The sequence below is a fragment of the Phoca vitulina genome, unplaced genomic scaffold (genome assembly GCF_004348235.1).
Source record: "Phoca vitulina isolate PV1807 unplaced genomic scaffold, GSC_HSeal_1.0 scaffold20, whole genome shotgun sequence".
NCBI classification, from domain to species: Eukaryota; Metazoa; Chordata; class Mammalia; order Carnivora; family Phocidae; genus Phoca; species Phoca vitulina.
Window position 1 is genome coordinate 30275049 of NW_022589723.1, and position 15714 is coordinate 30290762.

The window sequence follows — 15714 nt, forward strand, 5'->3', positions numbered from 1 at the left end:
TAGTTGTTACAGGTATTTGTACGGTCTTCTCAGCAGAATTCCCGATTCTCAAGCCCTACATCTAACGATTTAGAAGAATCACGCGCAGATGAGCTCTGGTACCAGTGTAAACAATGTCAGGAAGCGGGAAAGAGGAGGCGGCAGGGGTGGGAGGGATCTGTGCTGGGGGCGGTGCCACCGCGAGGGGCCGTGCAGGCTGGCGGAACCCGCGCGAGCTAGGTCGGTGTTGCGAAGGGGACTAGTCCGGCGCAGGACGTGGGGCTGCTGGAGCCCAGCTGGTTCCGGCTGGGAAAAATGGCGGTGGCTGGGGCGGCGTCCCGGGAGCAGCTGGTGGGCTGGTGTACCCAGCAGTTGCGGAAAACTTTCGGCCTGGATGTCAGCGAGGAGATCATGCAGTGAGACTGGTTCGGGTCCCAGGCGGGAAGGAGCTCTGGGATGTGCACTGACTGAGCGAAAGGGGAAGCGGGGAGGACTAAAAAGTTGATGAGAGTGAAGAAATACGATAACAGGGTTCTAGGCGCCGAATTTTGACCTCCGGCTTTACAGTTTAGCTCTGGAATAGTGTGTCAGGCTACACAATCGGCCGGTGGGGACTTTTTTCTTAGAAAAACGCCAGATCTCTGATAATTAGACCTTTTAAGACTGTCCCGGGAGCCAGTTTCCTTATAAATTCTGGAGAGAAGGGGCAAGCCAAAAATACCCCCCCCCCCCCCGAAATCCCTTGCTCTGAGCATTTTAGTTTACCGGATCTGGGTTGTGTCTAATAAGACCTGGACTTTAAATTGACGCTGCGGCGGTAAGGTGTAAATAGCTCCTGACTGAGGAGTCCCATGTTCTATTTTCTGTTGTCATTTACCAGTTTTGGAACCTTGGGCATTTTAATTTCCCTCTCTACACCTTAGTTTCCGTGTCTATAAAATGAAAAATTAGCAGGGCTTATCTTTAATACTTTATAATTCTTATGAAGTGGAGATGGTGACATAATTTAGGATTTGCTTTCAATTGATTTATCATGTTTGTTGCGCTACATAACTGGTGCTGGGGCAACAAAGACGACTGAGACCATTGGGTTCTGCCTGGTTGATGAGTGGGGAAATGTAAGGTGTTGTGGGAGCACGGAGTAAAGATCTCCCACTAAGATTTGAGAAACTTTGAAGGTTTACTTCAAGGGATGACTTTAACCTGAGAACTAAAGGGTGGGTAGGTGGAAGCGCAGTATTCTGGCGAGGGGAAAACTTCTACAAAAATTGGACTCGATCAAAAAACCTCAAAGTGTTTCTTGATTTGATTCCTTGTACATAGATGGTGAAACCTAAGTTGCCATTTCTAGGGCTTTTGTAGGAAGTGAGTTTCTGAGTTTGGAGAAAACAGACTTGTTGGCAAGGAGAGAATTAAGCCTGTTCTAAAGGTTTTTGTTTTAAACATTGGAATAAACTATTAAAAAAAACCCCCAAAACCCTGCCAAATCGTATGGCTTATCTTTATCCTTGTTTGAAGGCAAGAACAGATTAAGTAGTTTTCAGACATTTTTTTAAAGCAGTGGAATGCTGTCAAATGAGATAATGAGACTTCGTAAAGATACCAAACAGAAAAAAAGTCACTCAGTTAAAAAAAAAAAAAAAAAAAACCCACAAAGATTGAGGCTACTTTTGATGGATCAACAATGCAGTATGGTTAGATGCAGTCTTTTCAGTCTCAGTACCCACACCCTTTAAAGAACGGTGACCAGAAATTTAAGTTTTATAGTTGAAGCACTAAGTATGGATAAATACCTGCTTGCATTTTTTTTTACTCATAAATATAAGTTCTACAAAATTGTTCAAAACTGAAAAAAACAGTGAAGCTACCTATAATATAATGCTATTTGAACTCATTTGACTTAGGTTTTTACTAGTTATTGCTCAACAGGCTATGATGCCATGATCAAAGCATTTTTTGTGTAAATTTGCTGTGCTTTGCCTGGTATTTAATTGAAAATTAGTACTATGGAAGTGTGCTAACTTGAAAAATTTGGCATGAGTGGCCTGAATTTTTACAAACAGCACAGAACTACTACGGTCCTAATCAGTGATACATTTATGGAGCATTAAGATGTGTACCCAGGATTAGCAAAATAAACTTTGTTCTACAGTCTGCCTTAGCTCATGTTTTGGATGACCCTATTTTCATAAGATTTTGCATATAACACATTTGGATGTATGCTGTTCCTTATTATCCTTTGTTAAATAGTTAAAATAACATTTATTCAAATATTTCTGGAACTCTTTAAATACTTCCCTAGTGGTTTGAATACTCCACAGTTAAATGATCCCCTGAGGTTCCTTGCAATTCCTTCTGTGAGAACTTGGTAGCAATTAATCTTTTGATGGGGGCTGCTAAGTTTGGGCATCAAGTTGATTAAACTGTAAAAGTCCTGAAATACAGTTGTGTCTTTTTAATCTATGATGGATTAGAAGATGCTCTTAATGAGGCCCAAAGGCACAGGTTTATTCACCTATAGATCATAACTCTGCAAATGTACCACTACGTTAGGAAAAAAACCTAGTGATGATGGGCGCCTGGGTGGCTCAGTTGGTTAAGCGACTGCCTTCGGCTCAGGTCATGATCCTGGAGTCCTGGGATCGAGTCCCACATCGGGCTACCTGCTTAGCAGGGAGTCTGCTTCTCCTTCTCCCGCTCCCCCCTCTTGTGCTCTTTCACTCTCTCTCTCAAATAAATAAATAAAATCTTAAAAAACAAAAACAAAAACAAAAACCTAGTGATGGTACAATCACATGATTTTGTTTTAATTTAAAGGAATGTAGCATTATTATAATTTTTCTTGTATCCAATACCAGTGTGTCTGAATTACAGTTTATTCAGATCTTATAATGCTTTCATGGTCTGATAAGTTAATTTACAAGTTATTTTTTCAATTCTTTCTTTCCTTGGTATAACAATCACTGTAGAAACCTAAAAAAATCAGAAAAAGATAGAGGAGGAAACTAAAATTACCATAATACCACAACCCAGAGGTAATCATTGTTTGTCTCTTAGTGTTTTTCCTATGCGTATTATAATTTATTTTCAAAACATATTCATCTTAGAGGAAAAAATAAAATAAACTCTCTTTAATCATACCACTCAGTGGTAATCATTTTAGTATATAACCTTCTGGCCTTTTTTCTACACATAAGTGTATGGATATACACATTTCTTTTAGCAATTGTTATTGCTCTCATATACTCTACATTCTATCCTGTTATTTCACTTACCATTATATGAAAGCATTTTTTTCAGGTCAATAATAATTATTCATAAGTTTCACTTTTAGTAGTGGCATATCACATTTTGTAAAGTCCAAAAACTTGAATTCATTAGTCTTTCCCATCAATGGATGTTTTAAATAGCTTCTAGTTTTTCATTAATTCAAATAGTGATGCAATCAACTTTTTGCATAAAATTTCCTGTAGAGTCCTATAAATGGAATTACTGGATTATTTTTAAGGCACTTCAAATATATGGGCCTGTCCATTTTTAGAAAAGTTATACTGACTTGTTGAACTATTAGCTCATTTCACTTCTAGGAACCCTATATAACATTTCCTTAAAATAGATCTGCTTATTCTAATGTGATGCTAATCTTTTTTTGTAATTTTTTTTAAAGATTTTATTTTTTTTGAAGTAATCTCTACACCCAACGTGGAGCTCGATCTCAACCCCAAGATTAAGAGTCAAATGCTCTACCGACTGAGCCAGCCAACTGCCCTAATTATAATTTTTGAGAATATTAAATCAATAACTGGTTAGACTGTCATATATACTCATATTTTTAGCAAAAAAGAAATTTTAGGTTTTGTAGTATAAAGATTGAGTCATTTGTATTCCTAGGAAAATAAAATGACTGCAGATACGTAGTTAGAGAAAATATTCCTATGTTAAGGACAGCTCCAAAAGCCTATCTTCAAAACATTAATTCTAATCTTCTAACAAGATTATATGAAGGTTAGATTATGAACTACTTGAGGTCAGGATTTTTGTCCTAATCAAACTTATATCCCTAGCATCTAGCATAGAATTTGGCGCAATCCATTTTAACGGATTAACGAATGGTTTGTACTACCTTGATTTCTGTTGTGATTATTGAAAGACATAGTGTAAGCAGGTCTTGTTTCAACAACTTATATTTTTGCTTCCTGAGGTATGTTTTGTCAATTGAGAGTGCTGAAGAGATACGAGAATATGTTACTGACCTCCTTCAGGGAAATGAGGACAAAAAAGGTCAATTCATAGAGGAGCTTATAATGAAATGGCAAAAGAATGATCAGGAGTTGAGTTCTGATGCTCTGCAACAGTCCTTCAAAAAAGATGGTAAGTTAACGTAATTGAGGGTTGAAATATTGGTAAATGGGCTGGTTTATAGGACCTGATATTTTCTGTCACTGCTATTTCCTCACAGCTAACTTAAGCAGAATCAAATGTATACATATTTTTATCTCAGTTGTACTCAAACTGTAAAGAATATTGTTTTAGTTCAGACTTTTTGAACTTTGAAAATACCACAAAAATGCTTGTTTGCAGATACAAACGTGGTTTCAGAATAGTTTGAAAAATTTATCCATGGATTAAAAAAAACACTTTTCAGTTACATATATACCTGGATGAAAGTAAATGTTGACCAATTCTAGTATGAATAGCATTTAGAAGTAACTATTTAGTTAAAAGATACAAAAGATAAACACCAAGCTAAATAACCTAAGTCATTATTATTATACAATCTAAAATATTAGATTTTAATTTACCATTTTAATCCTAGCCAGTAGTCTTTATCATCTACTATCTTGAAAATTATGGCTTGAATATAATTCTGGTTTGAGAGAAAAAGCTAATGTAAAAAGCTGCCTGACTTCATATCTTCACTCTAAATATTAAGCATCATCTTCTCTTTATTAGCTATTAGTTCACCAATGGATCCTGCTATTATTAATCTATGTACATATATATGTATATAATTTTTTTTTCTTTTAAAGAAATGTTAGATGGGCAGAGATCAGGAGACCAGCTAAAGAGGAGTAGGCGGAAAGGAAGAAATAGACAGGAAGTTCCTGCATTTACTGAACCTGACACAACCAGGGAGGTCAAAACACCTTTTGATTTGGCCAAGGTGAGTGCTTATAGAATGAGTCTTTTTCTAGTTCTATGAAAAAGGGGAGGTGACTGATACATTTCAGAGAGCAAAGTGTATAACTTGGTCTAGAGTGGCAATTTTTCAACAAATGCATGAATTTTATGGAGAGAAAGTGATGATGATGATATATTACTTTCTATATGGTAGATTTTTTTGGCAGACTGATTAAGTAGTATTATAAGGACATCTTGGTTAGAAATGAGATTGAGAAAGAGATATATATAATTGGAAAATATTTATTTATAATTTTTTAAAGATTTTATTTATTTATTTGAGAGAGAGAGCACAAGCAGCGGAGAGGGGCAGAGGGAGAGGGACAAGCAGACTCCCCGCTGAGCAAGGAGCCCGATGTGGGGCTTGATCCCAGGACCTGGAGATCATGACCTGAGCTGACCTCAGCAGATGCCTAACTGATTGAGCCACCCAGGTGCCCCTAAGTGGAAAATATTTAATGAAAGTCACCAGGACTTCAACTTCAATATTTTCTGTATGTGTGTGTGGATTTTTACTAAAAGAATGCACAATTCTATCTGTTATTAGGAGTGTTCCTACTTGGGCCATCTACTACTGCCACTGCCATCATTATCATTTAGTTTTTAGGGTTTTTCCGTATTTTTTCATGGTTCTCAAAATAGCCCTGTGAGGTAAGCAGAAATATTTATAATCAAGGAAATTTGACAAACTAAATTTCCCAATAGAAGGGAATAGTTAATTATGCTAAGATGGAAGAGAGGTGACCAAAAAACTCTGAGTGTGATGACCATGCAAAAAAAAAATGTGGAAAAGTATTTGCAAAATAATGTTAAGTTAAAGGGAAAAGAATAGAGACTTAAGCCTTTTATCAAGCAGAATAAAATAAGCCAGAAGCATCACAAGCAAAAGGTAAAACACAAATGACCAATAAACATTAAAAGATATTTCTTTACCAGTTTGTCACCCTAATTGCCTGGGACTTTCTCAGTTTTAGCACTATAGGTCCAGTATTCTGAGATTTTCCTAAGTCCTATGCCAACCAGGATGGTTGGTTACTCTACTGGTAATCAAATAAATACAATTAAATCCCTGAGATATTGCCTATAATTTTAAATTGTTAAAGATTTTTAAAATAGAATACTCAGTGATGGTGAAGTTGTATTTGTACAGGAACCTCTTGTACACTATTGGTGGCAATGTAAATTGGTTTAAGCTTTCTGGGGGACAGTTTGGCAGCATACATCAAGAACCATAGAAATGGGGGCGCCTGGGTGGCTCAGTTGTTAAGCGTCTGCCTTCGGCTCAGGCCATGATCCCAGGGTCCTGGGATGGAGCCCCGCATCAGGCTCCCTGCTCTGCAGGAAGCCTGCTTCTCCTTCTCCCACTCCCCATGCTTGTGTTCCCTCTCTCGCTGTGTCTCTCTCTGTCAAATAAATAAATAAAATCTTAAAAAAAAATAAATGCTTATTGGGACGCCTGGGCGGCTCAGTCGTTAAGCGGCTGCCTTGGGCTCAGGTCATGATCCCAGGGTCCTGGGATCAAGCCCCGCATCGGGCTCCTGCTCGGCGGGAAGCCTGCTTCACCCTCTTCCACTCCCCCTGCTTGTGTTCCTGCTCTCGCTCTCTCTGTCAAATAAATAAATAAAATCTTTAAAAAAAAAAAAAAAAAAGAACCATAGAAATGTTCATATCCTTTTGACTTACTAATATGACTAAAAAATCTAATGTAAGAAAGTAATCAGAAATGCATGCAAAGGGGCGCCTGGGTGACTCAGTTGGTTAAGCCACCAACTCTTGGTTTTGGCTCAGGTGGTGATCCCAGGGTCATGAGATTGAGCCCCATGTCAGGCTCCACAGTTAGCGGAGAGTCAGCTTGGGACTCTCTCTCTCCCTCTCCCTCAGCCCCTTCCCACAGCGCTCTCTCCCTCTCTAAAATAAATAAATAAATCTTAAAAAAAAAAAAAAAGAAATGCATGCAAACAAACTTGAAAATTTGAATTGACCTGTTTAACAGTAAGAGAAAGATTAAACTAATTATGGTTCCCTCAGGCACCGGGTGGCTCAGTTGTTAAGCGTCTGCCTTCAGCTCAGGTCATGATCCCAGGGACCTGGGATCAAGCCCCGCATCAGCCTCACCGCTCAACGGGAAACCTGGTTCTCCCTCTCCCACTCCCCCTGCTTATGTTCCCTCTCTCGCTCGCTCTCTCTCTGTCAAAAAATAAATAAAATTTTTAATAAAAAATTATGGTTCCCTCATTTGATAGAATACCATGCAACTAATAAAATTGTTATCTAAAATATATAATCTGGGAAAACACTCATAAAATATTGAGTGAAAAGTGCATGAATAAAATATGTATGTTTGATTTTTTGTGTTTAAAAATTACTTATTCTGTATACACACAAACATACTTTCACATACATACACATACAAACCTAGGAATGCTATAAGGAAAATGTTAAAACTGGTGTTTCTTCGGGTAATATGACAATAAGTATTTTAATTTTTCCTCTTTATACTCTTATATTTTCTATTTTTTATTTTTACAATGAACAAGAATAGTTTTTTTAAAAAAAAACAGCTTTATTGAGGTGTAATTGACATACATATATAATTGCACATACTTAAGATGTACAATTGGTAAGTTTTTTTACCATCTTAACCATTTTTAAATGTACAGGTTAGTAGTTTTAAAAGTACTTTCATATTGTTGTGCAGTAGATCTCCAGAACATTTTCATCTTGCAAAGCTAAAACTCTGTACCCATTAAATAGCTCCCCATTTTCTCCTCCTCCCAGTCCCTGTCAACCACCATTCTACTTTCTCTTTCTTTTTTCTTTTAAAGATTTTATTTATTTATTTGAGAGAGAGAATGAGAAAGAGAGAGCATGAGAGGGGGGAGGGTCAGAGGGAGAAACAGACTCCCCGCTGAGCAGGGAGCCCGATGCGGGACTCGATCCCGGCACTCCAGGATCATGACCTGAGCCGAAGGCAGCCGCTTAACGAACTGAGCCACCCAGGTGCCCCTACTTTCTGTTTCTATGAATTCGACTGTTTTACATCTAAGTGCAATCAAACAGTATTTGTCTTTTTGTGCCTGGCTTATTTCACATAGCATAGGGCTCTCAAGGCTCATTTCTGTTGTAGTATATGACAGAATTTCCTTCTTTTTTAAGGCTAAATAATATTCCATTTTATGTATACACCACATTTTGTTTATCCATTCATCCCTCAATGTACATTTGAGTTGCTTTCACTTTTTGGCTGTTGTGAATAGTGCTGCTCTGAACATGGATGTGCAATTATCTCTTCAGGACCCTACTTTCAATCCTTTTGGATGTATACTCAGAAGTGGGATTGCTGGATCATATGGTAGTTCACAAATAGACTTTTTTAGATGGAAAAAAACCCCCAGAATAATGACTAATATAATAAAGACCCATGTACTTACCACCCAGAATTGACAATTCTTAACATTTTTTTTTAATTTTCTTCACTTTTTGTATTCTTTTTTATTATTTATTTATTTATTATTATTATTTTTTTAAAGATTTTATTTATTTGACAGAGAGAGACACAGCGAGAAAGGGAACACAAGCAGGGGGGAGTGGGAGAGGGAGAAGCAGGCCTCCCAGCGAGCAGGGAGCCCAACACGGGGTTCGATCCCAGGACCCTGGGATCATGACCTGAGCTGAAGGCAGATGCCCAACGACTGAGCCACCCAGGCGCCCCTGTATTCTTTTTTAAAATAAAATAAATGAGGGAGCACCTGGCAGGCTCAGTCAGTAGAACATGTGACTCTTAATCTTGTGGTCATGAGTTTGAGCCCCATATTGGGTGTAGAGATTACATAAAATAAAATGAAATAAAATAAAAGGAACCTTACAAAGAACGTTGAAATTCTCTTTGTTCTCTCTACCCACTGGTTCTTGATTTTGCCCCTCAGGGAATATGTCTGGAAACATTTTGACTGTCACAACATGGGGCAAAAAGGGTGCTACTGGCATCTAGTGAGTAGAAGCCAAGGATGCTCCTAAACATCCTGCTTAACACAGGAGAGCCTCCTTTGTTAACAAAAAGGCATCAGTAATGCTTAGGTTGAGAAACTAGTACACACTTCTATTTCCTACCACCCTGCAGATGATTACTATCATGAATTTGGTATGAATCTTAATAGTCTATTTTTTCACATATAGAAGTACATTAATATATAGTATAGTTTTGTGTGATTTTTTAAAATGTAGACAAATAGCATATTGTCATTTTGCAGGCCCTTTTGAGAGCTATCCATGGTGACACATAGATTTGGTTTGTTTCTCTTAATTCCTATATAATATTCCACTGATTTAATTTCTGCATTAATTCATAAATGCACTTTTATCTTGTTTATAAGAGTTTGCTGTTGTGAATACTGCAGTGGACATTCTTGTACGTATTTCCTCCAGGTACATTTGAGAGTTTCTCTAGGATGTATTTACCTGTTATTAGAATTGCTGGATTATAGGCTTTGTTAATTTTTCTTTTATTGAAACTACTAAATTAATTTCTAAAGTAGTTGTACCAATTTTATCCTCCTTCCATCAAGGTAGCAATTTCCGTTGTCTCCTTCTTTGCCAATACATAATATTGTGAAGCCTTTAAAGTTTTGCCCTTTTTAAAAAAATTCTTATTTTTATTTTTTCATTTATTTTATTTTAATTTTTTTTTAAGTAATCTCTACACCCAATGTGGGATTTGAACTTACAACCCTGAGATCAAGGGTCACATACTTTACTGACTGAGCCAGCCAGGCACTGCAAGTTTTGCCTATTTTAAGTATAAGAAAGATATACTTAATTTTACTTTGCATACACATGAATTCTAAATTGAGGGTGTGTCATTTTGGAGAGTTTGTTGATTTATTTTTGGTTTCCAATTTTTTGGACTTTTGGATTATTATGAACGACTTACTCATATTCTTCACCTGCTTTTCTACTGAGTTGATAGTCTTGTTCAAATTGATTTATAGGAGTTCTTTATGTATTCTGTGTGCTTTTTTTTTTTTTTGAAGATTTTATTTATTTATTTGACAGAAAGAGACACAGCGAGAGAGGGAACACAAGCAGGGGGAGTGGGAGAGGGAGAAGCAGGCTCCTGCTGAGCAGGAAGCCCGATGCAGGGCTTGATCCCGGGGCCCTGGGATCATGACCTGAGCTGAAGGCAGACGCCCAATGACTGAGCCACCCAGGCACCCCTGTGTGTGATTTTTTTATTAAGTATGTTGTAGCTCTCTACTAGTCTGTGTTATTCCTTTGTGTTATCTTTTGACTCACAGGAATTTTTTTTTTTTTTTAAAGATTTTATTTATTTTTTTGAGACAGAGAGAATGAGAGAGAGAGAGAGCACATGAGAGGGGGGAGGGTCAGAGGGAGAAGCAGGCTCCCTGCCGAGCAGGGAGCCCGATGCGGGACTCGATCCAGGGACTCCAGGATCATTACCTGAGCCGAAGGCAGTCGCTTAACCAACTGAGCCACCCAGGCGCCCGACTCACAGGAATTTTTAATTTTAATGTAGTTATATGTATTGATCTTTTTCTTTGTTTTATGCTTTTTATGGCTTACTTAAGTCTTAAGGCATTTTTCCCATCCCAAAGTGAAAAATATATTCTAAATTTTCCTCTAATAGTTTAAAAGTTACAGTTTTCACATTTAGGTTTGTAATCCATCTGAACATTATTTTGAGTAATTTTTGTATTACTCTTATCAGTAAAATTACTTGTTTTTAAAGTAGAAGATGTATTACATAGATATGTGTGAATGTATATTTTGTAAGTGGTGACTGCAAGTATATAGAATCTTAATAAGGTAAAACTCTAGTGGGAGCATAAAGAGAATATTTTCTGGTCAGAGTGATCAAATCATGGATAACATTTTTTTTTTCTTTTAAGTAAGCTCCATGCCCAACGTGGGGCTTGAACTCATGACCCCAAGACCCAAGAGTTGCATGCTCCACTGACTGAGCCAGCCAGGTGCCCCAAATAATGGATAAAATTTTTAAAGCCTTATTTCATTTTTTAAAGAATAATCATGGGGGCACTTGGGTGGCTCAGTCAGTGGAGCCTCTGACTCTTGGTTTCGTCTCAGGTCCTGATCTCAGGGTTGTGAGATTGAGCCCCATGTTGGGGCTCAACACTGAGTCTGCTTGAGTTTCTCTCCCTCTGCCTCTCTCCCAGCTCGTGTGCATGTGTACTGTCTCACGCGTACTCTCTCTCTCTCTCAAATAAATAAATCTTTAAAGATAAATAAGTAAAATAATCATTAAATAATAGCATAAATACAATAATGAAAGGAAAGATAGAAAAGACAGTCAAAATTTTTAAAAGTAATTATAGATTGTGAAAACTGCTGTGAAAAAAATAAAAAGGGCAGTGTGATAGGCAGTAGTTGGTAGGAAGGGAGCTAGTTTATATAGGGTATTCAGGGAAAGCCTCTCTGAGGGAGTGAAATTATAGCTAAGAACTGAACATTGAGAAGGAACCAGTATATAAAGAGATGGGCTAGGAACAGTTCAGACTGAGGGAATGACAAGTGCAAAGGGGAGATGGGGGATAGGTGTTCTGGGAACTATGAGAAGACTGTGTGGCTGGCACATAGTGAACAGGGGAAGAGTGATATGTAGATGAAGTTGGAGAGCACCTGGAGGCCATATCTAAAGCTTTTTAGAGCGTTATAAGTAGCTTGGATTTTTATTCTCAGCACAGTGGGAAGCCAGTGAATGGTTTTAAGCAGTGCGGTGATATGCTATGAATTTTCTTGCTTGTCTTGTTCTTCCCTTCTCTACTGTATTTCTCAATGTATACTCATTTCCCATTATGTATATGAGAACTCCTCAAAGCACAGCCTTCAAATACCTTATCTTAATGTTACTGGATAATTTAATGGGAGTCAAATACAAGTTTCTGTTTAGAGATTTTAATCTCCTCACCACCATCACTGATAGCCAAAGATACAATGGACTAGTTTGAAAAAATGACAGCCTGTTAGATTAGATAAAATCTGTAGCACTTTTTTAGATTTTAATTTTTACCTAAATTGACTTAAATTATCTCTGTATCTCAATTCTTGGCTTTGGACATTAGGGCGTGTCACCTCTTTATACTTAGCAAAGAATTGTTCTCTTCCTTGTAGTAATTTTCCCAACCATTAGAACTCTTAAGATTTTTCTTCTCTGGGGACGCCTAGGTGCTCGGTTGGTTAAGTGTCTGCCTTTGGCTCAGGTCATGATCCCAGGGTTGTGGGATCGAGTCCTGCATTGGGCTCTCTGCTGAGCAGAGAGAGAGCCTGCTTCTCCCTCTGCCTGCTGCCCCCCTACTTGTGCTCTCTGTCTCTTCCTCTGACAAATAAAATCTTAAAAAAAAAAAAAAAGATTTTTCTTCTCTGAAAAGGGAAAGCAAGAGGCATCTATATAATTAAGTGTCTGAATGTTTATGTCCCCCCACCCAAATTTATATATTAAATGCTAGTGTGATTATATTAGGAAGTGGGGCCTTTAGGAGGTTCTTAGGTCATGAAGGTGGAGCTCTCATGAATGGGATTAGTATTCTTTTTTTTTTTTTTTAATTTTTAAAAATTTATTTGCCAGAGAGAGAGAGAGCACAAGGAGGGGGAGCGACAGGCAGAGGGAGAAGCAGGCTCCCCCCTGAGCAAGGAGCCCATGAATCCTAGGACCCTGGGATCATGACCTGAACCAAAGGCAAATGCTTAATCAATTGAGCCATCCAGGCATCCCTGGGATTAGTATTGTAAAAGAGATCCCACCGAGCTCCCTAGCCTTATTGTGTCATGAGATAGTGATCTAGAAGAAATCATTCCTGTGACCTGGAAGAGGGTCACCAACCATGCTGGCACTCTGATCTTAGACTTCCAGCCTTTAGAACTGTGAGAAATAAATTTCTATTGTTTATAAGCTACCCAGTCTGTGATATTTTATTATAGCAGCTTGAATGGACTAAGACAGAGGCTGATAAATATAGTTCTCTTTTTAAAATTTTTATTTTATAGCATATATACAGAAGTGAACAGATGTATTTTCACAAACTGACCATACCTATATAGCCAGAAACAAAACATTACCATTCCTCTAGAGGTCCCCCATTTTGCCCCAAAATGACATCCTTCCCAAGGGAAAACACCTTCCTGACTTTTAACACCATAGGTTAGCTTTGCCTGCTTATGAATTTTGTGTAAATGGAGCTAAATAGTATGTACTCTTTAGTGTCTGGCTTCTTTGAATTAACATGGTTTATAAGAATTATCCATATTGTTTTGTATAGCTATACTTTTTCATTGTCATTGCTACAGAGGATTCTATTAAGTGAGTACATCAATCTGTTGAACATTTGGATCGTTTTCAATTCCAGTGCTACAATGAACATTCTTGTACATGTCTTTGGTGAACATTTTTACACATTTCTGTTGCGTATATATCCAAAAACTGAAATGCTGGGTCACAAGATATGCGTATGTTCAGCTTTAGTACATACCAGTTTATACTCCCCAACAGTGTATGAAAGCGTTAATTGTTCTTCCTGTATCCTTGCCAGCACTCCGTATTTTCAATTAAGCCATTCTGGTTGGTGTTGCATTTTGGCTTTTATTTTGCATTATCTTTTTTTTCTTTTTTTTAAAGATTTTATTTATTTACCCGACAGAGACACAGCGAGAGAGGGAATACAAGCAGGGGGAGTGGCAGAGGGAGAAGCAGGCTTCCCGCGGAGCAGGGAGCCCGATGCGGGGCTCGATCCCAGGACCCTGGGATCATGACCTGAGCCGAAGGCAGACGCCCAACGACTGAGCCACCCAGGCGCCCCTATTTTGCGTTATCTTGATGAGTAACGAAGTTCATTAAGCACCTTTTCGGGTGTCTGGTGACCAGTTGGATATTTTCTTTTATGAAGTTCCTGTTTAGATCTTTTGCCCATTTTTCTATTGTGTCATCTTTTTCTTATGGAGCTAATTTTTTTAAATTTTTTTAAGATTTATTTATTTATTTTATTTATTTAATTAAAAAAAATTAAAGATTTTATTTATTTATTTGACAGAGATAGAGACAGTGAGAGAGGGAACACGAGCAGGGGGTAGTGGGAAAGGGAGAAGCAGGCTTCCCACTGAGCAGGGAGCCCGATGCAGGGCTCGATCCCAGGACCCTGGGATCATGACCTGAGCTGAAGGCAGACGCTTAACGACTGAGCCACCCAGGTGCCCCAAGATTTATTTATTTATTTTAGAGAGAGAGAGTGAGAGCACGAGTAGGGGGAGGGGCAGAGGGAAAGGGGAGAGAGAGACTCTTAAACAGACTCCCTGCTGAGCTTTGAGCCCAACTCAGGGCTTGATCTCACGACTCTGAGATCATGACCTAAGCCAAAATCAAAAGTCGGAAGCTTAACCACGTGAGCCACCCAAGCACCCCTTTCTTGATTTTTCTTATTTTATTGATCATATTTCCAAATCTGTGAGTATCATCTGCTTTTAGGGACATTTTTTTCTTATGATCTGCACTTTAGCTTTGCTTAAATATGCCACATAAATAGCTTTTACTGCTACATTTACCTTCCACCAGCTATAATAGAGGACTGAAAGCTACTAGCAGAAAAGGCAAGGCATATCAGCTAGTTTTTCTAGAATATAACCTTTCTTCAGACCTTTGATGATAATCCTTAATTTGTATTTCTCCCACTCCTTTCCTTCTGTCATGGTTCCTAGGTAGTGTATAAGTCGTCATTGAACAGAACTGAGGTTTTTCTCTTCTTGATTGTTTGCATTATCATTAATTATTTGATGTTATTTCTGATATCTTTGTATAATTAGGCACAAGAGAACAGCAACTCCTTAAAGAAGAAGACAAAGTTTGTCAGTTTATACACAAAAGAGGGACAGGACAGGCTTGCCGTCCTGATCCCTGGTCGCCATCCTTGTGATTGCCTGGGCCAGAAACACAAGCTGATCAATAACTGTCTGATCTGTGGCCGCATTGTCTGTGAACAGGAGGGCTCTGGCCCCTGCTTTTTCTGTGGTACTCTGGTAAATTGTTTCTTTTATATTTTATTTTACTGTCCTTTGGTTGAATACGTAGGGACATTCACATCCCCAGTAATTTCTCTTTTTCTTAGGAAATTTGTTCCCTCCAATGTCCAGTAAACTCTAGTAGCAAGAATTTGATTAGTCAAAAACCCAAGGTTATGTCTTAGTACTGAGGCCTATTTGTGAGAAGAGTTTTGAGTATATACATTGTTGAGGACTCCAAGTCTTATACTGTAACATAATTCTCATATTATTATAGCTTCTATTTCCAGGACACCTCCTTTTCATCTTAAGTGTCTGAGAGAATGACTTCAAGAGTGTGGCAGTAATAACTGTCTTACAAACACCCTAACAAGTTGTCTAGAAAACTTACTCTGCCAGTTGAGCAGGCTGGCAGAAGCAGTGGTATTAGATGTTGGCGAAGACATCCATTTTATATTGTTTTGTTTTTTCTTCTCTCATGGGTCCTTTAATTATTCAGTACACTCAAAAAATAAGCTGATAGTGGATGACCTG

The 15714-nt window shown here is 38.1% G+C and overlaps 1 protein-coding gene across 3 annotated transcripts in view; it reads left to right on the plus strand.

Moving 5' to 3' along the window:
• The first annotated feature begins 238 nt into the window (after nucleotides 1-238).
• TRIP4 (thyroid hormone receptor interactor 4) overlaps nucleotides 239-15714 on the plus strand; it is a 69426-nt gene continuing 53950 nt past the window's right edge. For all 3 annotated transcript variants that reach the window (XR_004301010.1, XM_032417227.1, XM_032417228.1), the window contains exons 1-4: nucleotides 239-395; nucleotides 4181-4350; nucleotides 5010-5143; nucleotides 14986-15198. Coding sequence is in view for 2 of the 3 variants with exons in the window: in XM_032417227.1 (XP_032273118.1) it covers nucleotides 295-395; nucleotides 4181-4350; nucleotides 5010-5143; nucleotides 14986-15198 (618 nt within the window). In the remaining variant the exon portion in view is untranslated. The remainder of the gene's footprint in view (nucleotides 396-4180; nucleotides 4351-5009; nucleotides 5144-14985; nucleotides 15199-15714) is intronic.